This window comes from Coregonus clupeaformis, chromosome 17 (assembly GCF_020615455.1).
Source record: "Coregonus clupeaformis isolate EN_2021a chromosome 17, ASM2061545v1, whole genome shotgun sequence".
NCBI classification, from domain to species: Eukaryota; Metazoa; Chordata; class Actinopteri; order Salmoniformes; family Salmonidae; genus Coregonus; species Coregonus clupeaformis.
The window spans coordinates 35,057,547-35,083,881 of record NC_059208.1 but is presented as its reverse complement, the minus strand read 5'-3'; the positions used below and the strand labels follow the sequence as shown (position 1 = coordinate 35,083,881).

General features: G+C 44.8%; 1 protein-coding gene across 2 annotated transcripts in view; it reads right to left on the bottom strand.

Annotated features, from left to right (window-relative positions):
• The window catches only part of LOC121586306 (ephrin-A3), a 104,653-nt gene that overhangs the window by 16,146 nt on the left and 62,172 nt on the right, over positions 1-26,335 (bottom strand). Inside the window, exon 2 of one of the 2 annotated variants that reach the window (XM_041902899.1) lies at positions 5,797-5,934. The exons of the other annotated variant lie outside the window; for it this stretch is intronic. Within the exon in view, the coding sequence (XP_041758833.1) occupies positions 5,797-5,934 (138 nt within the window). The remainder of the gene's footprint in view (positions 1-5,796; positions 5,935-26,335) is intronic. 2 annotated transcript variants of the gene reach the window in all.

Genomic DNA, 26,335 nt, shown 5'->3' with positions numbered 1-26,335 from the left:
TGGACAGACATGTGCGCACACTAGGACATACAGACGCACGATAGTAGCACTCACTCACGCACGCACGCAAACACACACACACACACACACACATTTTAAATACTTTATTTGAATCCACAAATCACATTACAGTCAAGAAGGATTCAAACATTTCAAAGGACACGGATATCTGGACACTACAGATGGCACCTTCTTCTCCACATAGCAAGGCTGCCCTTGACTGCTGACACGGAGCAGTGCCTCGCTATCTGCTTGGACTCTGTCTAATGCAGGCCTGAAAGCCATGTACTGTCAGCCTATGTACACTGAACAAAAATATAAACGCAACCTGACAGGTGTGGCATATCAAGAAGCTGACTAAACAGCACGATCATTACACAGGTGCACCTTGTGCTGGGGACAATAAAAGGCCACTCTAAAATGTGCAGTTTTGTCACACAACACAATGCCACAGTGGTCTCAAGTTTTTGTGTGCAATTGGCATGCTCACTGCAGGAATGTCCACCAGAGCTGTTGCGAGATAATGTTATGTTAATTTCTCCACCATAAGCCACCTCCAACGTCGTTTTAGAGATTTGACAGTACATCCAACCGCCCTCTCAACTGCAGACAACACGTGTGGGGTGGTGTAGGCGAGCGGTTTGCTGATGTCAACGTTGTGAACAGAGTGCCCCATGGTGGCGGTGGGGTTATGGTATGGGCAGGCATAAGCTACGGACAACGAACACAAATGCATTTTATCGATGGCAATTTGACTGCACAGAAATACCGTGATGAGATTGTCACGATCGTTTACGCACGAGACGGACCAAGGAGCAGCGTGATAAGCGTACATATTTATTTAACGTACTTAACACACGAAAAAACAACAAACAAACGATACGTGAAGTCCTAGGTAGACTAAATAACATACCTATCCGGAACAAGATCCCACACCGACTTGTGCCAAACAGGCTGCCTAAGTATGGTCCCCAATCAGAGACAACGAGCTACAGCTGCCTCTGATTGGGAACCACCCTGGCCAACATAGATCTAAACCAGGGGTGTCAAACGTACGGCCCGCGGGCCGGATCAGGCCCGCAAACGGGTTTAATCCGGCCTGCGAGATGATTTAAAATATATATATATATATATATATATATATATATATATATATTTTTTTTTGTAAAGTATAAAAATGCGCTGCAATTTTTCAATAAAATAAACTGCTTTTCCAATTGCGTCCACTGGATGGCGCAATAGCAATTGTGTTAAGCAAGCAAACTGTTTATACCGGGGCAGAGCAAGTAGGTCAAGCACGTGCAGCCAATGAGCTACTTTGTTTTGTATTTATTACGGCTTCTACTTTTAACATTATGTGCTTTGGCACCCTCATTGCCCCAATATGTCTCTGTCAAAAAAGAGAAAAGTGGACGCAGAGTGCAGAGTGTTCCAAGAAAAATGGTCATCCTATTTATTCACAGAATTGAATGGGAAAGCTGTATGTTTGGTGTGTTCAGAGCATGTTGCAGTGCTGAAAGAATATAACCTTCGTCGCCACTATGTGAGTCTTCATGCCGACAAATATGACAACTTTCAAGGACAGCGGAGATGAGAGAAGGTGAATGAACTGTTGGCGGGTCTGAAGAAACAGCAGTCTGTGTTTACTCACAGCCGAGACATCAGTGACGCTGCAGTGAACGCTAGCTACCTCATTGCTAATGAAATCGCAGTGGCTTCAAAACCATTTAGTGAGGGTGAATTTGTAAAAACATGCATGATGAAGGCAGCGGAGATTGTGTGCCCTGAAAAGCGGCAGGCTTTAGCAAATATCAGCCTGACAAGAAACACAGTTGCAGACAGGATTTCCGATCTTTCAGTGGATTTGGACAGCCAGTTGAAGCAAAAGTAAAGTCATTTATTGCGTTTTGGTTGCAATTGATGAAAGCACGGACATTACAGATGTTGCACAACTGGCCATTTTCATCCGCGGAGTTGATGACACATTGACCGTCACCGAGGAGTTAGTGGAGTTGGTGCCGATGACAGATACAACGACAGCAGCTGATATTTTTACCGCACCTCGTCGGCGCAGCTGGACAGGGTCGGAGTGGACTGGTCCCGCGCTGTCAGCCTGGCTACAGATGGTGCGCCCTCAATGATCGGGAAAAAAGCAGGCGTTGTGACAAAGTTCAGAGAGAAAGTGCAATCTGCAAATGGAGGACGTGATTTTTTGACTTTTCACTGTATTTTGCACCAGGAGGCTTTGTGTTGCAAGTCATTAAAGATGGATAACGTCATGAAGGTGGTCATCCAAACTGTTAATTTCATCCGATCCAGAAGCCTGAATCACCGTCAGTTTGACAGCCTTCTCAGAGAGAAAGACCACATCTATGGCCTGCCATACCACACTGAGGTAAGATGGTTAAGCCGAGGGTGCTGTGCTGAGGCGTTTCTTTGATTTACGAGAAGAAATTGAACAGTTCATGGAAGAAAAGGGCAAACCAGTGTTAGAATTTCATTCCGCAGAATGGATGCAGGACCTTGCATTTATGGTGGATGTTACAGAGCACCTGAATAACTTGAACAAACAGCTGCAAGGGCGCAACAAAGTTGTCACGCAGTATTATGACAGCATACGTTCTTTCAAGTTGAAGCTGTCATTGTGAGAGACGCAACTTGCCGGTGGTGATGCAGCTCACTTCCCCTGTCTGAAAAATGTGTGCGCGACCCAACATGTGGCAGACATGAAGCGGTTCAAAGATAAAATAACGGGACTGTTACGGGAGTTTGAGCAACGCTTTCAGATTTATGTTTATATGTTTTTATGTTGATGTGCTATTGTTTTTAATTGATTTTATTTTATTTGTATATTTAACCTATTCTTGACTCTGTGGTTCTTGCACTTGTTTGGGGAACAGGATTTCATTATTTTTATCTACATTTCTGCCTGAGAAATGACACCCTGATATAGTTCTGTGATCTGTGATATACTTCTGTGAATCACTGAGGCATTGTGTGTTTGTGTGTTCTTTGTCCTCAGAACTTTCAAATAACTTGAGGTGTTTTATGATTAATAGTGATGTTGTGCTTTTGGACACTGTCCTCAGGCTCCAGCTTTATGTTTATATGTTTTTATGTTGATGTGCTATTGTTTTTAATTGTTTTTATTTTATTTGTATATTTAACCTATTCTTGACTCTGTGGTTCTTTCACTTGTTTGGGGAACAGGATTTCATTATTTTTATCTACATTTCTACCTGAGAAATGACACTCTGATATAGTTATGTGATCTGTGAAACAGTTCTGTTAATCACTGAGGCATTGTGTGTTTGTGTGTTCTTTGTCCTCAGAACTTTCAAATAACTTGAGGTGTTTTATGACTAATAGTGATGTTGTGCTTTTGGACACTGTCCTCAGGCTCCAGCTTTATGTTTATATGTTTTTATGTTGCTGTGCTATTGTTTTAATTGTTTTTATTTTATTTGTATATTTAACCTATTCTTGACTCTGTGGTTCTTGCACTTGTTTGGGGAACAGGATTTCATTATTTTTATCTACATTTCTGCCTGAGAAATGACACCCTGATATAGTTCTGTGATCTGTGAAACAGTTCTGTTAATCACTGAGGCATTGTGTGTTTGTGTGTTCTTTTTCTTTAGAATTTTCAAATAAACTTGACGTGTTTTATGATTAATAGTGATGTTGTGCTTGTACTATTTTGGACACACTGTCCTCAGGCTCCAGCTTTATGTTGTATGTTGATCGTATTAAAACAAAGAAAACAATCTGAAGTTGTTGTTTTTAAGTTATATATATACCATGATTTTTCCGGTCCGGCCCACTTGGGAATAGATTTTCCTCCATGTGGCCCCTGAGCTAAAATGAGTTTGACACCCCTGATCTAAACGATCTAGAACCTAAACATAGAAAATATAACCTAGAAACTACACACCCTGGCTCAACTTTAAAGAGTCCCCAGAGCCAGGGCGTGACAGTACCCCCCAAAGGTGCGGACTCCGACCGCGCCACATAAACATAAACAGGGTAGGGGCCGGGTGGGCATTCCACCTCGGAGGTGGATCCGGCTCCGGGCGTGACCACCACTTTCTCTCCACCTCCCAGTTGTGCCCCTGGTCTGGTCTAGCACCGCTGACTGGAGCTGGACCCGACGACGGTGAATCTACCCGACGACGGTGGACTCTGGACTGGAGCCGCTGACCAGAGCTGGACTGGGCACCGGTGGAGCGGACTTCTCTGGCTCCGGAGTGGAGCGGCTGACCGGAGCTGGACTGGACCCCGGTGGAGCGGATTGCTCTGGCTCCGGAGTGGAGCAGCTGGCTTGGTGCGGGGAGCAGGAACGGGCCGGACTGGGCTGGGAACACCCACCACTGGCTTAGTGCGGGAATCAGGAACGGGCCGGACCGGACTGGCGACACGCACCACTTGATTAGTGCGAGGAGCGGGACTGAGTTCCTTCATTAACCCCCGCTCCTTCTGCTGCCTAACCAGCTCCTCTCGCCGTGCCTCTACACTTTCCTTCTGCTCCCTCTGCACCAATGACCCCCTTAATCTGGCGGCCTCCTCTGCTAAACGGCTGAACCGCTCTATCGCGGCCTCCTGCTGCCGCGTCGTCCACGGCTTGAGCCCCCCCCTAAAAAATTTTTGGGCTTGTCTCTCCCATCCCTCTTGCCAGACTCATCTCCTCCCAAGTCCATCCTCTCTCCTCATCACGCTACTTGATCCAGGATTGGTGGGATCTTCTGTCACGATCGTTTACGTACGAGACGGACCAAGGCGCAGCGTGATAAGCGTACATATTTATTTAACGTACTTAACACACGACAAAACAACAAACAAACGATACGTGAAGTCCTAGGTAGACTAAATAACATACCTATCCGGAACAAGATCCCACACCGAACAGGCTGCCTAAGTATGGTCCCCAATCAGAGACAACGAGCTACAGCTGCCTCTGATTGGGAACCACCCTGGCCAACATAGATCTAAACGATCTAGAACCTAAACATAGAAAATATAACCTAGAAACTACACACACTGGCTCAACTCTAAAGAGTCCCCAGAGCCAGGGCGTGACAGAGATCCTAGGCCCATTTTCTTTTTTTAAGTATCTGTGACTAACAGATGCATATCTGTATTCCCAGTCATGTGAAATCCATAGATTAGAGCCTAATGAATTTATTTCAATTGACTGATTTCCTTATATGAACTGTAACTCAGTAAAATCTTTGAAATTGTTGCATGTTGCGTTTATATTTTTGTTCAGTATATATGGCCGAGACTCCCGAATATCAGCACCACACGCTTGCACTGATAACCGAGGCTGTTCAGGCATGACACGAGGGGTTGGTATTTCAGTAACTTGTCAGCAAAGGCCTGCTCCATGTAAGAGTGAAACAAGCAACCCACTTCCAAAATGGACACCTCCCTCTGTTCTCCCCACCACAACAATATCTGGCATATTTGGTATACAAGAAAACACATTTTCATCAACATCAAACCAGCCTCTCACCTCAGTAGCTATCAGGTCGACAAGGCGGTCATGTCTAGCTATGTACAGGTCTTTGTATGAACGGGAACCATTAACAACATGTGCAACAGACTCTATTACATTTGACTCGTGTAAGAGACACACACACACACATACACCGCCAACAGACAAACACATGGACCGAAAAACAAAGAATGCCAGCGAACAGCCCAAGAAATAAACAGACAAAATAAGCCCTATAATTATAGAAAAGTAAACTCAGGAAGAAACACACTGAAGCCATTAGAGAACAGAACCATACCTACTTCCAAGGTTTCAAAGAGCAGCGTATGAGCTTTGAAGTGCGTTGTATGAGAGCCTCAGCAGCTCTCATAGGAAGTCTACCACAGTGGGGTGTTAGCTTTCTCAAACCTAACTCTTTAAGCCTCTCCTTTGGGTTGGCACTGAGAGAGAGAGAGAGAGAGAGAGAGAGAGAGAGAGAGAGAGAGAGAGAGAGAGAGAGAGAGAGCGCAAGACAGAGAGAGGGGGGGGGGAATGAGAAAGGGGGAGAAAGGAAGAGTGAGATGAGAAAAAGAGTGCTACCCATATTTAGTCTGGGCCTTCATCACAGTGCCAACCTCAGGAAGCCCAATAGAGTAGCGTGGCCTTTTATGTCTAAGCCAGAACAACTGCAGGGATTTACGCAAACGTGCATACACACACACACAAATCCACGGTATGCAAAGCTGTGCTCGTGAGCATATCAACACACATACATTGCTTATCCTTATACAGACATTGTCCACATACAGTTACCCATATATCCCATATAGCACACTGTGTGAAAATAATTCCAACATACTCACACAGAAAGGAGAAAAACACACAGTATGTATGCTCCAGGGCAGGCCTCTCTGCCGCAATGAATATTTGATCCCTTCTTAAAATAACCTGTCCCTTTAAAATATCTGTTTGTGCAAACAACCTACAGCTTGCCTTACACAGCCAAGCGAAGACACCCACTGTACTTATTTACACATTACACAGGAGTGCACCGATAATGCTAAACGCCACATGCTACAGCACACTGGAGCAGTGCTGAGGAGAACTACTAAGCTAGCGACTAAATCTGTATCCTGGTATAAGGTGAGTCCAGGCCATACAGGTTTAGAGCAGCCAGAGCGGTGGAAGATGGACCATATTTCGCTTCCTGAATAATTGACTGGCACTCTATTCTGTCTCTCTATATTCCGTCTCTTTCTCCCTCTCTCTCTCTCGTTCTCTCTCTCTCGCTTTCCCAGGGCCATGACTTGGGTGGCAGGTACATAAAGACCTTACATAACAGGTGAGAATATATACGTTCATGTATTCTCAAGGTATTCTCTGTGATAAAGCATTCAATTGGGTGAACTTACAGTATGTCAATGTTTTCTCCAAGGCAAGTTCTTTATTCTGACTCCGTGTCTATGCAATACCCAGATAAAGACAGTCTGCAAGTGTAGTTATGCTGTAGGATGATTGCAATTTTATTTGTATTTTTCTAATTTGGATTCAAGGTTCTTATGAATGGAAATAAGGGAACACAATGGAAATAAGTCATTGACTTTGTGTCATCCCTGAAAAGTTAAAAGATGTATGTACTGTGTGTATATGTATTTTGACGCAATAAAGTCAATGAAATCAACTGAAATCAATCAATCAATCAATCATTAAACAGTTAAGTGGCTGGCTGGTCAAGGACCGCCAACCATATTGAGAAGACAAAGGTGGGCATTAGCTGGAATTACATGGCAGAGGGAGGGCAAAGTAGGTGCTAAACCAAGTGCAGCATAATAATACCCAACAATAATCTCATACTTTCCAAATTCACAAAACCCCCCATCATTGAAATCCCACTCCAGAATTGGTCATAGGGCACAATGTATAATCTTGTATTATCCTAAAATCTCATTTCTAAAGTCCATGTTGTAGTTTGTAGCAGGTGGCTATGGTGATCATATTAATGAATGAATGCGTATGCTTTGCCATCTCATCATGGAAATGCCCGGCACTACAGCACAGTGGCTGCGTCCGAAATGGCACCCTATACCCTATTTAGTCTATTTAGTGCACCACTTTTGACTAGAGCCCTATGGGGCTTTATTCACTATAAAGGGACCAGGGCGCCATTTCAAACATACCCAGTGACACCAGCTGAGAAGCAGGAGACAACAGAGAAGATTAAAAATGATAGACCACGACAAGAGCCCAGCAGAGATGACAGTTATGGAGGACAGCATCCAAGATCACACATGAGATAATTGGTGTAAAGAATACCTCTCTCTCTCTCTCTCTCTCTCTCTCTCTCTCTCTCTCTCTCTCTCTCTCTCTCTCTCTCTCTCTCTCTCTCTCTCTCTCTCTCTCTCTCTCTCTCTCTCTCTCTCTCTCTCTCTCTCTCTCTCTCTCTCTCTCTCTCTCTCTCTCTCTCTCTCTCTCTCTCTCTCTCTCTCTCTCGTCGTTGGAAAGTGGCACTCGGAATGGTCGTGGGCAGCAGATCCCTGCTTGGCACGCTGTCACACCACCGCATTGAGGAGTTTTTGAAGACGATTGGAACAAAGCCTTGGCTGTGTCATCTTTCTTTGCTGTGGGGCCTGGTCTGATTTGGCCTGGGCTGTACTGTGGCCCAGACAACACTAACGTTTTAGATAGGCTAGCCATTTCGGTCTGGCTATATTTGGGATGATACAGCTCTGAGATCTCTCTCTCTCTCTCTTTCTCTCTCTCTCTCTCTTCCACCCCCCTCTCTGTCTGTACCTCTCTCCGTCTCTCTCCCACTCCCTCTCTCTGTCTTTCTCTTTCACCCACCCACCCACCCACTCTCTCTCTCTCTCTTCCTCCCCCCTATTTCCCCCTCACTCTCCCCTTCTCCTTTTCCCCCCTCTCTCTCCTCCCATCTCTCTCCTCCCTCCCTCCTGCCCTCCATCCTCAGAGTGGTAGGTACTGTAGCCCAGCAATGTGCTTGTGCCCTTTCATAATTAATAGCGTTTTTCTTAGATTCGGGTCTGAATCTGTACAGCTGAAAGAATCACTCAGCCAAAAACACCCCATGCAGTCAGGGACTTGGTGTGGCTGAGGGCATCATGCTCAATACAGTGGATGCGTCCCAAAGGGCACCCTATTCCCTATACAGTGCAATACTTTTGACCAGGGCCCATTTGGTGCCATTTGAGACGCAGCCAGTAAGACATCAACACCTTCAATGGGCAGAACAAACACTTTAATGTAGCCTAATATGGGACCATTCGTATTTTGAGGGACTAATAGCATAGTGTAATTATTTTTTTTACAGACTGCAGATTGTTGATATTGCTCTTCTGGGTTAAAACTGGGGTTGTGTTCATCTGTGAATGTGGTGGTTGTGGAAACAAGACAAGGTGAGAATGAGACAAACCGGAAAACGCACATGCACACATTAGTGTTTGAGCACAACACACATGCACACCCACACACACGTGCATACACAAGAACAAACACACATACACACAAACACTGAACCATCTGAACTGCCAAGATCCCACAGCTGTGCCTCTCCCTACTCTGATACCCTGGCCAGATGAGTGACAGATTCACAGTCTAACACACACACACACAGACACACAGACACACACACACACACACACACACACAAGAGCGAATGAGAGAGCCTTGTTAACTATTTTAATCAGTGTTAATCACTGCAGACTCTTGCCTCACTGTCAGATTGAGACCAGAGAGAGAGAGAGAGAGAGGAAGAGAGAGAGGGGGGTGAGAGAGAGAGAGGGGAGAGGAAGATAGAGGAGGGTGGAGAAAGAGAGGCACAGAAACAGCTTGTAAAAATGTTAAATGGTTATCTAAAAATATACAGTGCCCACAGAGCCGCGAGTCCGTGGCAGTTTCGATGTACTTTATCTTATACTTCAAGGTCTATTTCTTAGGCCCATATGGCCGGGCCTTGGCGGGAGAGGTGGACACGCCAAGCCAACACAGTCAGGTTTTAATTTCAGTCAGGGGCAGGGGGACAGCACAGAGGGCGGGAGCGAGGGAGGAATGCAGAGCGAGCCAGGCGGAGTGATAGAGAAGAGGGGAGGAAAAGAAGTAGAGATGAAGGGATATAGGGGGAAGAGATAAGGGGAGAGGGGGAGGCAGTGAGGGGGGAATGAGAAACGAAATGGAGATAGAGGAGAGGTGATGTGCTTTACAAGGAGGAGAACAAAGGGAGGCCGAGACGGACAAAGGAAAATTGAAAGATAAGAGGGAGAGATTATTAAGAAAAGATGGGTAATGTATAAATAAATCATGACAAAGGGAAGGGATAGGAAGTGGAATGTGTGAGGGTGAGCAAAAACTGATAGAGTTGAACTTCGAGCGAAACTGAGAAAGTCAGCCAAAGAGAACGAGATAGAGAGAGAGAGAGAGAGAGAGAGAGAGAGAGAGAGAGAGAGAGAGAGAGAGAGAGAGAGAGAGAGAGAGAGAGAGAGAGAGCTGGAGGAAGAGAGTTGAAAAGTAAGAAAGAGATTGTGTTTATCCAAACATAATACAAATGTGTTTTTTCAAGAAATGGCTTTGGCCTTCACGGTTTAACCAAAACTTTGTAGAAAGCTTAGCAGGAATAGTTGGCAGTATAGTTAGAATAGTCATGTCTGTGTTTGGTGATTAGAATTTCAGATAGAGTCTGCCTGTGCTCAGGCTGGTCAGGCTATTATGCAAGGCCCTAATGCAGCCAGTTTGTTTAGTGAAGCATGCAGGACCTCTGAATGTGACCTTATGTGCGTAAAGATAGCATACAACATCAACTAATGTGTTTCTCTTTTAGCGAGCCTACGAATGGCGGGTGTGGGTGTGCATTCATATGTGCAGCTGAAGCATGATACATAGGCCACCCTACAGAACACCGGAGTGTGTGTGGCTCGTGACTTGCCAAGCAGCACTAGTGAGGGTTAAGTGTTTCAGATTTGTGTGATCTGCTAGCCAACATGCTTTGTGCTCTGGTGGGCTAGTGGGCTAGTGTTTATACAGGGCACTTATGTGAGGTAGTGCCTGGCAGATACATACAGACACATGTACACACAGGTCACAACTACTCCCTGCTTTTGCTAGGAGGAGGGGAGGGGGAGGGAGGGAGGGAGGGAGGGAGGGAGGGAGGGAGGGAGGTTCGGAGGGAGGGAGGGAGGTTGGGTGGGAGGGAGAGACACCCCTCTCTCCCCTCTGTCAGTGTCTGTGATCATCTATTCCTACTGTTCTCTCTATCAGTGACTCAGTAACCTTCAGCACAAGACCCAAGTTGAGATGATGAATTGAGATGCAGACAGGAGAAAGGACAGAGATTAGAAAACACAGACAGATGAGGAAAAATGACAAACAGAGAGAGGGGCTGGGAGAGGAGGAGAGAGGAAAGTGGAAGAGAGAGGGAAAGGTGACATTGAGGGAAGTGTAGAGGAGACTGCTCCTGGTTTTTAGCTGGAGGACGGCCACAGAATGACATTAGTGTAACACACTTTGGCTGCACCCGCTGTAAGAGGCACACACACACTTGCACAGACAGAGATGCACGCACGCACGCGCACACACACACACACACACACACACACACACACACACACACACACACACACACACACACACACACACACACACACACACACACACACACACAGGTAGATATAAGCACCTTATGCAGATTGCATACTTAACCTGTGGGGAGCCTGCCTCTCAATCACCTCTATTGTAGTTTAACTACCTTGATAACCTTTCATGTGCAGTACAATATATGGTTCCCAAAAACAGTGATGGTAGTTTCTGAGAGGAGTAACCTGGTGAAATAAACTAAACTAAACTACCATTACTCCTTGGGGTGGTTTTCCGGGCACAGATGAAGCCTAATCCTGGACGTTTGCCCTTTCCTGCAGTCAATTACCAAAAGCGCCCTCTTTGGCCTCATGGGTGGAATGTTATTAATATTTTTCATCATTTCATAACTAATAAATAATTATTATTTTTTACTACGAAAATCCAGTGTTTCTATGTCAAATAGTTTTGTTATATTTCAGTCTTCTGTGATGTAGATAAAGTGTAATATTGGGATGCAAACTCAAAATGTAATACATTTCAACTCTATATCTGACATGGTACAGATGTCTTCTTTTTTTAAACCATAACCATGTGTTTGAGGTGTATACTTTTATTTAAAAGTAGATTTGTTTAAGACTACCAAGAATCACTCTGTGTGACCCTGATTTAGCCCACTGCAGTAAAAGGCATTTTGAATTGAACTTGCTTTTTAGTCCGGGACTAGGTTTAATCTGAGTCCGGAAAACATCCCCCTTGTGTGGTTATAGCTGATACATGGACATTCTTATCTGCCATTTTAGCTACACTTCGGTCACATTTCAGTGGCTCTGGGCGGATGGAGGATGTGTTGTTTAAACAGTTTAAAACACAAAAAACTGCCCATATCAGATAATGTCATCTTCTACTGTTTACCTTCAAGGGCTCAATAAGCCTGTGGTTGATAGTAAATGGCTGTGTAGACATTGGTGGCCGTCCAAAACAGATGGAAAACAAACAGTGCCAGCGACTGGTGTTCTATCGATGTGGCTGAAAATGGAATCAGAACTTCCTCTACTACACACTCTACCAAAACAACTGAGGGGTACCCTGTAATGGCGACCAATAACCATGCTTGGTTACGTGAAAACCAAAGCCACACGCCAGAGCGTATATGGAGCAGAAATGTAGTGGGAGTGGAAGAAAGGAGGGAGGGAAGGAGGGAGGCAGAAAAATGAGATGGAGAGTACAAAGATAAAGGGAAAATGAGAGAGCGGGTTGAAAAAGGGTGCATTTAATGTTGAAAAGAGCATTACTGCACCCCCCTCCTCCCCCCCTCGTCGGCCTCCAAGACAAACACAGTGCCCTTTACCTCTCCCTTGGAGCGAGGCATAAACGAGTGGAATGACAGACAGAGAGAGCCAACGGACCCCCTCCCCAGAGATGGGAAACGCACTCATCCGTACTGATCTTAAAACAACAGCCTCCCTCTCTCCCTCCCTCCCTCCCTCTCTCACTCTCCCTCCCTCCCTCCCTCCCTCCCTCCCTCCCTCCTCTCTCTATGTCTACACCCTCTTTCTCTCTCTGTCTCTCCCTTTTTGTCTCTTTCGTTAACCACTCCTTTGTTATTTTTTATTTGCAATGCTTTCTCATCCTCCTTCCAGGGTGTCTCTCTCTACTGATGTGCTGTACCCCCAAATTATTCAGAATGATCGTCTTCGTCCCTCATATCCAATCTTTACATATACACATCCGCTCATTCTCTTTCTCCACATTCCCATCGGTTGATCATTCTGCTATATACTTTTCAGTTTCATAAAAGACCCTGTCAGTCTCTTTCTCCACACGTTTCTCTGCCTTCTTTCTCTTGTGTTTTCCTCTTCCACTTCAGAATCAATTTGTGCCACGAGCTCTCCAGTGGTGCCCTTAGTTTTCATTGTGGTAGAGCCCGTATTTAAAACGGTGCACAGCCAATCTCCTCAACCCTGATTCACATCTAGACTCAGACTAAATAAGAAAGCATTTCTCGACTCTTTGACACCATTTAGATGCTGCTGACGCATTTCAGTGGTTGACAAATGAGGCGATAAATTGACTTCTCTGAAGCATTCAAAAACAACAAAGCACCCAAAACAAATCTCACTTAACTAAACGCTGGAAGAAATTGCACAATAGGACTATTACAATGTATTTATTTCTCTCCCTTCCTGTCTTTCCTCCTAATCCCCATCTTTCCCTCTTTCTCTCTTTCCCTCTTTCTCTCCCCCTCCCTGTTTACAGTGGTTTGTGCCCCAGAATTGAGATTGACCCTAGCGCTGTGGACCCAGTAGGGGGCCTTGTTCCTCTGCGTCGCGCCACTGCACATGACTGACATACTCCATAAGGCAGGGAGGGATGGAGAGAAGGAAGGAGGGAGGGAAGAAGATATGGAGGGAGAGAAGCATAGAAAACAGAAGGGTGCTATCTGCTCTGAGGGAGGAGAGGGAGCTGAATGCGATTTATGATCAATGGTGCTTCTCCAATTACATTCCAATTAAAGTAGCATCTCGAGCACGGCTCTAGTACACCGCATCGGCAGAAGGGCTTTTGACGGTCTTTGTATGGGCATGCTACTATGCCCATAATAATGGGCTACTGCACACACTCATACATACACACGAATGTACGCACGTACCGCATGCACGCAGGCACTGGCACAAAAACGTCCCCAGAATAAGTGTCTCTCCACCCAATAGTGTTTGTTTGTGTGTTTGTGTGTTTGTGTGTGTGTGCAGTCACCTTATCAGAAGGGTGAGTTTATTAAAGTCAGATTAAGGGCAGTTCAAAGGGCTAATGCCCACTATTACATCGATGCTGGTTTAACACTGCCTTACACTCTACAGTCAATAAAGAACCAGGGAGATGGAGGGGAGAGGGCAGCCGACCAGAACAACAAGGCTGGCTGCAGACTGGAAGTTAGACTGGAGAAAATAAATGGATGTCGAGGACTCTAGCATTGCTTCAACTTGTTTTCTCTGTCTCTGATTCTCTGATTTCGACATGCTACTTACTAAATGTGGCAGTGCATTTTAATTTTGATTGACATGTTGAATGCATGCTTGAACGTATTCAGTGGAAATAATCACTTCAGGTTTACCGTGGCACAACCATCCGACGAAGCGTTAGGGACTGCATTATTACATGTTTGAAACAAGTAATTATTTGTGACGGCGGGCTAGTCATCACAAACGTCCTTTCGCCAATTTGCACTCTGGCATATTGGAGTTAGTAACACTTCATCATCAGCGTTAATTACAACAAGCAACCTGTAATAATGCAATATTAATGTATTTAATGATCACAAACAACATGAGTCATCCATCGTGTGCGTCCCAAATAGCACCCTGCTCCCTACATAATGTACTACTTTTAAAAAGAGCCCCATGGGCCCTGGTCAAAAGTAGTGCACTATATAGGGAATTTTCTGCCATTTGGGACGCATCCAAATCAGGCCTGACCAGGCCAGGGAGTTTGTCAGTCTGAGTGCTTAGGTTCCATCCCGAATGGCACTCTATTCCCTATATAGGGATATCCATTAGAAAGACCTTAGTAACCCAGCTGCTGCTTCCTATCCTAGACTATGGTGACATCATCTATGAAAACACAACCAAGACCTTACTTAGCGAATTAGATGTAATTTATAAAAATCGTTATTGGATGCCAGTATAAGACACATCATTAGACAATGCATGAATCACTAAATTGGCTGTCACTCCCAAACAGAAGACAACTGCATTGGTACCAATTTATTTTTAAATGTATCAACTTAAATGTTCATGTATATATTAAGGAACACCTAACTTTACAAGACTTACACTACTCCTTTCGACAACAGCAGCAATTACACATTCTAAGGGTACACCATGAGGTTGGAGTAAAAACGTTCAGATACAAAGGCCCAACTGAATGGTTATGTTTTTAACTAATAGAAACATCACCATGTGAATATACTGTATTTGTAAATACAATATGTATGTACAGTGGGGAGAACAAGTATTTGATACACTGCCGATTTTGCAGGTTTTCCTACTTACAAAGCATGTAGAGGTCTGTAATTTTTATCATAGGTACACTTCAACTGTGAGAGACGGAATCTAAAACAAAAATCCAGAAAATCACATTGTATGATTTTTAAGTAATTAATTTGCATTTTATTGCATGACATAAGTATTTGATCACCTACCAACCAGTAAGAATTCCGTCTCTCACAGACCTGTTAGTTTTTCTTTAAGAAGCCCTCCTGTTCTCCACTCATTACCTGTATTAACTGCACCTGATTGAACTCGTTACCTTTATAAAAGACACCTGTCCACACACTCAATCAAACAGACTCCAACCTCTCCACAATGGCCAAGACCAGAGAGCTGTGTAAGGACATCAGGAATAAAATTGTAGACCTGCACAAGGCTGGGATGGGCTACAGGACAATAGGCAAGCAGCTTGGTGAGAAGGCAACAGCTGTTGGCGCAATTATTAGAAAATGGAAGAAGTTCAAGATGACGGTCAATCACCCTCGGTCTGGGGCTCCATGCAAGATCTCACCTTGTGGGGCATCAATGATCATGAGGAAGGTGAGGGATCAGCCCAGAACTACACGGCAATACCTGGTCAATGACCTGAAGAGAGCTGGGACCACAGTCTCAAAGAAAACCATTAGTAACACACTACGCCATCATGGATTAAAATCCTGCAGCGCACACAAGGTCCCCCTGCTCAAGCCAGCGCATGTCCAGGCCTGTCTGAAGTTTGCCAATGACCATCTGGAGGATCCAGAGGAGGAATGGGAGAAGGTCATGTGGTCTGATGAGACAAAAATATAGCTTTTTGGTCTAAACTCCACTCGCCGTGTTTGGAGGAAGAAGAAGGATGAGTACAACCCCAAGAACACCATCCCAACCGTGAAGCATGGAGGTGTAAACATCATTCTTTGGGGATGCTTTTCTGCAAAGGGGACAGGACGACTGCACCATATTGAGGGGAGGATGGATGGGGCCATGTATCGCGAGATCTTGGCCAACTACCTCCTTCCCTCAGTAAGAGCATTGAAGATGGGTCGTGGCTAGGTCTTCCAGCATGACAATGACCCGAAACACACAGCCAGGGCAACTAAGAAGTGGCTCCGTAAGAAGCATCTCAAGGTCCTGGAGTGGCCTAGCCAGTCTCCAGACCTGAACCCAATAGAAAATCTTTGGAGGGAGCTGAAAGTTGCCCAGCGACAGCCCTGAAACCTGAAGTATCTGGAGAAGGTCTGTATGGAGGAGTGGGCCAAAATCCCTGCTGCAGTGTGTGCAAACCTGGTCAAGACCTACAGGAAATGTATGATCTTGTCACGATCATCGGGAAGAGAGGAGGACGAAGGCGCAGCGTTGAATGCGAACATATTTATTTATATAATGATCACAATATCAAAAACAACAAAACGATGACGTGACAGTCAATGGTCAAACACAAACCAACACGAACAAGAAACCACAATGAATGAATGCCTAACGGCTACCTAAGTATGACTCCCAATCAGAGACAACGAGCTACAGCCGTCTCTGATTGGGAGCCACCCTGGCCAACATAGATATACAACAACTAGAACCAACACACATGAAAACTCACACCCTGGCTCAACATACTAGAGTCCCCAGAGCCAGGGCGTGACAGTACCCCCCCCTAAAGGCGCGGACTCCGACCGCGCCAACCAAATACCACAGGGGAGGAACCGGGTGGGCACTCCGCCTTGGCGGCGGATCCGGCTCCGGGCATGATCCCCACTCGCTCTCTAACCCCCCAAGGTACCCCTGGTCCGGTCTGGCCCTGCTGACCGGAGCTGGACTGCACACTGGTGGAGCGGATTGCTCTAGCTCCGGCGTGAAGCAGCTGACCCGTGCTAAACCAGGCACCAGTGGAACAGGCACGGGCTGTGCCGGACTGACGACGCACACCACTGGCTTGGTGTGGGGAGCAGGAACGGCCCGAGCCGGGCTGACGAAACGCACCCCTGACTTGGTGCGGGGAGCAGGAGCGGGCCGAACCGGGCTGACGAAACGCACCACTGACTTGGTGCGGGGAGCAGGAACGGGCCGAGCCGGTTGACGGGCGCACCACTGACTTGGTGCGGGGAGCAGGAATGGGCCGAGCCGGTTGACGGGCGCACCACTGACTTGGTGCGGGGATTAGGAACGGGCCGAGCCGGGCTGACGGGCGCCACCACTGACTTGGTGCGGGAGCAGGAACGGGCCGAGCCGGGCTGACGGGCGCACCACTGACTTGGTGCGGGGAGCAGGAATGGGCCGAGCCGGTTGACGGGCGCACCACTGACTTGGTGCGGGGATTAGGAACGGGCCGAGCCGGGCTGACGGGCGCACCACTGACTTGGTGCGGGGAGCAGGAACGGGCCGAGCCGGGCTGACGGGCGCACCACTGACTTGGTGCGGGGAGCAGGAACGAGCCGAGCCGGGCTGACGGCGCACCACTGACTTGGTGCGGGGAGCAGGAACGGGCCGAGCCGGGCTGACGAGCGCACCACTGACTTGGTGCGGGAGCAGGAATGGGCCGAGCCGGGCTGACGGGCGCACCACTGACTTGGTGCGGGGAGCAGGAACGGGCCGAGCCGGGCTGACGACGCGCACCATTGGCCTGGTGCGGGGAGCAGGAACAGGCCGGACCGTACTGGGGACACACACCACTGGTCCTACGCAGGGATCTGGAATGGGCCGGACCGGACTGGTAACACACCCCAGTACCTCTCGCCGTGCCTCTACATCTTCCATCCCCTCTTCGACCAGTGGCCCCCGTAACCTGGCGGCCTCCTCTGCCAACCCGCTGGGCCGCTCTGCCGCGGTCTCCTGCTGGCCCGTCGTCCACGGCGTTAGCCCCCCCCTAAAAAATGTCTTGGCGTCTCTCCTACCCGTGGACCAGGTCTCCATGTCCCTCGCCAGCCTTTCGCCCTTCTGCTTCCATGTCAAGCCCTTCTCTTCCTCACCCGGCTTGACCCAGTCGAGGAGGCGAAGGAGATCTGCTAGAGATCTCCCTGGCGATGGCTCCTGGACACGCTGCTTGGTCCAGTCTTGGTGGTTTCTTCTGTCACGATCGTCGGGAAGAGAGGAGGACCAAGGCGCAGCGTTGAATGCGAACATATTTATTTATATAATGATCACAATATCAAAAACAACAAAACGATGACGTGACAGTCAATGGTCAAACACAAACCAACACGAACAAGAAACCACAATGAATGAATGCCTAACGTCTACCTAAGTATGACTCCCAATCAGAGACAACGAGCTACAGCCGTCTCTGATTGGGAGCCACCCTGGCCAACATAGATATACAACAACTAGAACCAACACACATGAAAACTCACACCCTGGCTCAACATACTAGAGTCCCCAGAGCCAGGGCGTGACAGATCTCTGTAATTGCAAACAAAGGTTTCTGTACCAAATATTAAGTTCTGCTTTTCTGATGTATCAAATACTTACAGTGAGGGAAAAAAGTATTTGATCCCCTGCTGATTTTGTACGTTTGCCCACTGACAAAGAAATGATCAGTCTATAATTTTAATGGTAGGTTTATTTGAACAGTGAGAGACAGAATAACAACAACAAAATCCAGAAAAACGCATGTCAAAAATATTATAAATTGATTTGCATTTTAATGAGGGAAATAAGTATTTGACCCCCTCTCAATCAGAAAGATTTCTGGCTCCCAGGTGTCTTTTATACAGGTAACGAGCTGAGATTAGGAGCACACTCTTAAAGGGAGTGCTCCTAATCTCAGTTTGTTACCTGTATAAAAGACACCTGTCCGTAGAAGCAATCAATCAATCAGATTCCAAACTCTCCACCATGGCCAAGACCAAAGAGCTCTCCAAGGATGTCAGGGACAAGATTGTAGACCTACACAAGGCTGGAATGGGCTACAAGGCCATCGCCAAGCAGCTTGGTGAGAAGGTGACAACAGTTGGTGCGATTATTCGCAAATGGAAGAAACACAAAATAACTGTCAATCTCCCTCGGCCTGGGGCTCCATGCAAGATCTCACCTTGTGGAGTTGCAATGATCATGAGAACGGTGAGGAATCAGCCCAGAACTACACGGGAGGATCTTTTCAATGATCTCAAGGCAGCTGGGACCATAGTCACCAAGAAAACAATTGGTAACACACTACGCCGTGATGGACTGAAATCCTGCAGCGCCCGCAAGGTCCCCCTGCTCAAGAAAGCACATATACAGGCCCGTCTGAAGATTGCCAATGAACATCTGAATGATTCAGAAGAGAACTGGGTGAAAGTGTTGTGGTCAGATGAGACCAAAATTGAGCTCTTTGGCATCAACTCAACTCGCCGTGTTTGGAGGAGGAGGAATGCTGCCTATGACCCCAAGAACACCATCCCCACCGTTAAACATGGAGGTGGAAACATTATGCTTTGGGGGTGTTTCTCTGCTAAGGGGACAGGACAACTTCACCGCATCAAAGGGACGATGGACGGGGCCATGTACCGTCAAATCTTGGGTGAGAACCTCCCTCAGCCAGGGCATTGAAAATGGGCCGTGGATGGGTATTCCAGCATGACAATGACCCAAAACACACGCCCAAGGCAACAAAGGAGTGGCTCAAGAAGAAGCACATTAAGGTCCTGGAGTGGCCTAGCCAGTCTCCAGACCTTAATCCCATAGAAAATCTGTGGAGGGAGCTGAAGGTTTGAGTTGCTAAACGTCAGGCTCGAAACCTTAATGACTTGGAGAAGATCTGCAAAGAGGAGTGGGACAAAATCCCTCCTGAGATGTGTGCAAACCTGGTGACCAACTACATAAAATGTCTGACCTCTGTGATTGCCAACAAGGGTTTTGCCACCAAGTACTAAGTAATGTTTTGCAGAGGGGTCAAATACTTATTTCCCTCATTAAAATGCAAATCAATTCATAATATTTTTGACATGCGTTTTTCTGGATTTTTTTGTTGTTATTCTGTCTCTCACTGTTCAAATAAACCTACCATTAAAATTAGACTGATCATGTCTTTGTCAGTGGGCAAACGTACAAAATCAGCAGGGGATCAAATACTTTTTTAGCTCACTGTATGTCATGCAATAAAATGCAAATTAATTACTTACAATTCATACAATGTGATTTTCTCTCTCACAGTTGAAGTGTACCTATGATAAAAATTACAGACCTCTACATGCTTTGTAAGTAGGAAAACCTGCAAAATCGGCAGTGTATCAAATACTTGTTCTCCCCACTGTATGTACAGTACCAGTCAAAAGTTTTAGAACACCTACTCATTCAAGGGTTTTTCTTTAGTTTTACTATTTTCTTCATTGTAGAATAATAGTGAAGACATCGAAACTATGAAATAACACATGGAATCATATAGTAACCAAAAAAGTGTTAAACAAATTATATTTGAGATTCTTCAAATAGCCACCCTTTGCCTTGATGACAGCTTTGCACACTCTTGGCATTCTCTCAACCTCAAGCTTCATGAGGTAGTCACCTGGAATGCATTTCAATTAACAGGTGTGCCTTCTTAAAAGTTAATTTGTGGAATTTCTTTCCTTCTTAATGTGTTTGAGCCAATCAGTTGTGTTGTGACTCTGTAACTGTAAATGTGCTTAACAAGTCACATAATAAGTTGCATGGACTCACTCTGTGTGCAATAATAGTGTTTAACATGATTTTTGAATGACTATCTTGTCTCTGTACCCCACACATACAATTATCTATACGGTCCCTCAGCTGAGCAGTGATTTCAAACACAGATTCAACCACATTGGTAGATGGCAAAAAAAAAAGCAGACATTGAATATCCCTTTGAGCATGGTAAAGTTTTTAATTACACTTTGGACGGTGTATCAATACAACCAGTCATTACAAAGATACAGGCGTCCTTCCTAACTCAGTTGCCAGAGAGGAAGGAAACCACTCAGTGATTTCACCATGAGGCCAATGGTGATGTTAAAACAGTTACAGTTTAATGGCTATGATAGGAGAAAACTGAGGATGTATCAACATTGTAGTTACTCCGCAATACTAACCTAAATGACAGAGTGAAAAAAAGGAAGCCTGTACAAAACAAAAATATTCCAAAACATGCATCCTGTTTGCAATAAGGCACTAAAGTCAAACTGCAGAAAATGTGGCAAAGAAATTAACTTTATGTCCTGAATACAAAGCGTTATGTTTGGTACAAATCCAACAAAACACATCACTGAGTACTAGGGGTGTACCGACACGGCCATACTCGTATTCGTAATCGTATCCGTAAATTGACAGTTGATAGTCGGATTGGATCGGAGGATACATGTGATCGGAAAAAACTGAAGTGTTTGTGCTTAGCTCTATTCCATTTATTTGTATACTAAAAAACTCCCTAGTCCTTGCCGATGACAAGCATACCCATAACGTGATGCAGCCACCACCATGCTTGAAAATATAAAGAGTGGTACTCATTAGGGGGGTGCCAAGTAGTCAGACAAAATGAGTATCATAACAGATATGGGTAATTTTCTGGATGCGATTATGATCCGAGTATTTTCTGTAATTATCCGTGTAAGTCATTTTCGGGTGCCAGCACGCATCTTTCTCATGTCAGTCATATGCAAGGTTCTATGTGGTCTAAATAAGTGAAATGGCTAGTTTGCCTGTCTGTAAAGAGAAGGGCGGGCTGTACGTTGATCCTGTATTTCACCGTCCACTTGCTCCATAATTTCACCCGATCACCTTTTCCTCGCATGTTTTCGGTCTGATCATTTAGATTGCTGTTGCAATCACATGGCGAGGACGTCTGCTATCAAGCTATCAATGTGCATAATATCTAACAAGCGGAGCAAGGATAGGGAAAAAAGATGAAACGCTGATGCGCATTCTGACTGAGTGACAGCAAACTTGGCTGCCCACTGCAAGTTGAAGACACACAGACAGACACACACATAATGCAGGGTTAAAGACTTTCTGATCGTCTTTAGCATACGCAGCCTCTCTCCTCTCGCTACAGCTCATTTCGCTTGAATTATTATGTCGATTATAATAAATTGACATATTTGTAGGGGTTGATGCATTTTTCGTTAGGGAAAATCAAGTCTGTGATATTGAGTTAGAAATGTAAAACTTTAGAGGACTTAAGCCCCGAATACATTGCAAGTTTGCCCTTTTTGGCCTTTAGGCTACACTTTACAATAGGACTCAACTCTGACTGACCGCAGCATCTATCGGTAGTCTAAACTGTGGCACAAATTTGGGAATTTTTCACACCTAGCCGAGCTATTAGACTATCCTTTTGTAAATTAATGGAGGTGTGAATGTTTCTGTCCTAGAGTCTCTCTCCTCTCGCACTAGAGTCCTGTATCAGGCAAAAAAAATCAGCAGCCGGGTGGTCCTGGAGTTGAGAGAGAACTTGGGTAAATACAATGCTGCAATTACACTTAACATGTGGACTGACAATTTTCAAAAAATAGGATACTTGTGCCTTACAGCCCATTAGCCTACATAAATGAAGAGGGGGTGCTACCACCACAGAGTGGGACAGTGCAGCTCAAAACTGCAGATAACATAAGGCCAGCTATTGTGAAAGAATATTTGTGGATCTTGTTGATTTCCTCTATCGCTTCCTGGCCTTGGAGGAAAGCAAACAGCCTACTGTTCACCTGGTTGGTAATTGTGTGTTTCCAAAGGATAAAGTGTCACCTACAGATGGATTTGTGGTTTCAGAGAGAAGCCAGCAGGAAGCCTGCGACCAGGCAAGGTGGAAGACATCCTTTTCCTGCACAGCAATTCGAAGAAATCCAGTGATGAACGGACTGTTTTTGAAGTTATTGTTTTAGTATATTTATTTGTTGTTTAATAATAGGCTCTTTAAAGCGATTTGAGTTGTCAGTGTGCTGCATTGCATTGTGAAAATAAAAATATATCGTTCTGAATTCATGGCATGGTTTCTTTTTAGCCGAATGTTGAATAGACATGCAGACAAATTAATTCATGCAGGAAAATAATAATAATAGCCTACTGTCTGTAGTCATCAAAACAATCAGGCTAAATAAATTTATGTTATTTTGTTGGGTAACGGATCGGATCGGCTCTCGGAACTTATTAAGAGGTGGCTTCTATCTTCAATTTTTAGTCATTTAGCAGACGCTCTTATCCAGAGCGACTTACAGGAGCAATTAGGGTTAAGTGCCTTGCTCAAGGGCACATTTCACCTAGTCGGCTCAGGGATTAGAACCAGCTACCTTTCGGTTACTGGCACTACGCTCTTAACCACTAAGCTACCTGCCAACCCATATAATTCATTCAGAAGGTTAAACCTATAGGTCTTGGGCCTGCAGTAAATTAAATTAGATCACCAGGTTCATTGTTCATTAGGTTATAATAATCCATGCCTTCTGGGAATGTTATAAAGTCCAAAAGTTATGGACGGAGTTAGACATTTGCTGTCAGAAGTATTATAATGGAAATGTACAGTGCCTTGCAAAAGTATTCATCCCCCTTGGCGTTTTTTCCCTATTTTGTTGCATTACAACCTGTAATTTAAATTGATTTTTATTTGGATTTCATGTAATGGACATACACAAAATAGTCCAAATTGGTGAAGTGAAATTTAAAAAATAACTTGTTTCAAAAAATGCAAAAAATAAATAACGGAAAAGTGGTGTGTGCGTTGCTATGAAGGCCGTAATAAGATCTGGTGCAACCAATTACCTTCAGAAGTCACATAATTAGTTAAATAAAGTCCACCTGTGTGCAATCTAAGTGTCACATGATCTGTCACATGATCTCAGTATATATACACCTGTTCTGAAAGGCCCCAGAGTCTGCAACACCACTAAGCAAGGGGCACCACCAAGCAAGCGGAACCATGAAGACCAAGGAGATCTCCAAACAGGTCAGGGTTGGGTAATAAAAAAATATCTGAAACTTTGAACATCCCACGGAGCACCATTAAATCCATTATTAAAAAATTGAAAGAATATGGCACCACAACAAGCCTGCCAAGAGAGGGCCGCCCACCAAAACTCACGGACCAGGCAAGGAGGGCATTAATCAGAGAGGCAACAAAGAGACCAAAGATAACCCTGAAGGAGCTACAAAGCTCCACAGCGGAGATTGGAGTATCTGTCCATAAGACCACTTTAATCCGTACACTCCACAGAGCTGGGCTTTACGGAAGAGTGGCCAGAAAAAAGCCATTGCTTGAAGAAAAAAATAAGCAAACACGTTTGGTGTTCGCCAAAAGGCATGTGGAGACTCCCCAAACATATGGAAGAAGGTACTCTGGTCAGATGAGACTCAAATTTAGCTTTTTGGCCATCAAGGAAAAAGCTATGTCTGGCGCAAACCCAACACCTCTCATCACCCGAGAACACCATCCCCACAGTGAAGCATGGTGGTGGCAGCATCATGCTGTGGGGATGTTTTTCATCGGCAGGGACTGGGAAACTGGTCAGAATGAAAGGAATGATGGATGGCGCTAAATACTGGGAAATGCTTGAGGAACACCTGTTTCAGTCTTCCAGAGATTTGAGACTGGGACGGAGGTTCACCTTCCAGCAGGACAATGACCCTAAGCATACGGGGGGTTTGGTTGGGGGTGAATAGTTATAAACGCTCAACTTTTCTGTTTTTTTGTCTTATTTCTTTTTTGTTTCACAAGAAAACATATTTTGCATCTTCAAAGCGGTAGGCACGTTGTTTAAATCAAATGATACAAACCCCTAAAAAATCCATTTTTATTCCAGGTTGTAAGGCAACAAAATAGGAAAAATGCCAAGTGGGGTGAATACTTTCGCAAGCCACTGTACTTGTAATCCATCTGTCTGCATATTTCAAGAGGTGCAGTGAGATACCGAATGGGTTGGACGATACTTTTCTTGTCAATCATCTTGAAAAAACATATACTTAAAAACTGAAAATCAACCAATCGGCCATTAAACGCTTTATTATCCAAATGTTGTGCGTGGGTGATGGAGAGCAACAAAATGGTGCAGTTTGATGCCATGTGGCAGAGAGTGATGCGGCGCTGGAGATGGGGGTGTGAGCAGGTGGGTCTGGGCAGGTCTGATGTAGTTGATGTTTGTGTGCATCTGTATGTTGTCATTTGTATGTGTATGGTTTGTATTGTCAAAAAAAAAAAAAATGTCGTTAAAAAAATGAAAAAAATTAAAAATGACAAACTCGCAACACGCATCTGATTATCCATTATGAATAGGATTTATTTGATTTATTTCATTTACATTCTTCATTGTAACCACAATATCACAAATAATTTAACACATACACACACACACACACACAAACACACATGAGCCGATTAACTTGGTCAAAACATGTTTTTATTAAAGGTGATCAGAAAGCATGTTGTTACTTATATATTTTCATCCAAAGCCACGAATGAGGAGTAAGTCACTAAGTTTTATGCTGTCAAATATAGCTTTATGCTGCAAAATAGGCCAAGCCTAAACTAATTTTAAATTGCCTAAATAAACTAGTAAATTTCGTAAATCAAACAAATAAATTAAATAGCTCTGGTCTTGAAAATATGGGCAACCTTTTTCCCCTCTGTATCCTCGCTGGACTCTTTTTCATTCAGTTTCTTCATCACATCAGCAAAGAAGGATTCGGTGTTTCAGAAACTCACTTTATATAGAGGGGCCACACTGTGGTAAATAAAGCCAGTTTGTTATTCAGAATTATTTCTGTTTTCGAGGGAGAGAAACCAAAAGCATAATCAGCGTTCTAACTCCCCCTTGCGATAGTGTGGCGCAATGAGAGAACGACGCAATTTACCACAATCTACCACCATCTACCACAACATGTCGTGGCATAAGCTCAAAACATTTAATTGAGGAACCACTGTACATACACACACACACACCCCTCCGCGTGCTGCTCCTAATCTTTTTTGCAGTGAGAACATGCAGGGAGGTATTTTGACTAAATCTACTTAGGCATATTACAAATCCTGGAGGAAAGCCTGGTTCAGTCTGCTTTCCAACAAACATTGGAAGACAAATTCACCTTTCATCAGGTCAATAACCTAAAACACAAGGCCAAATATACACTGGAGTTGCTTACCAAGATGCCACTGAATGTTCTTGAGTGGCCTAGTTACAGATTTGACTTAAATCGGCATGAAAGTCTATGGCAAGATTTGAAAATGGCTGTCTAGCAATAATCAAATCAAATCAAATCAAATCAAATTGTATTGGTCACATGCGCCGAATACAACAGGTGCAGACATTACAGTGAAATGCTTACTTACAGCCCTTAACCAACA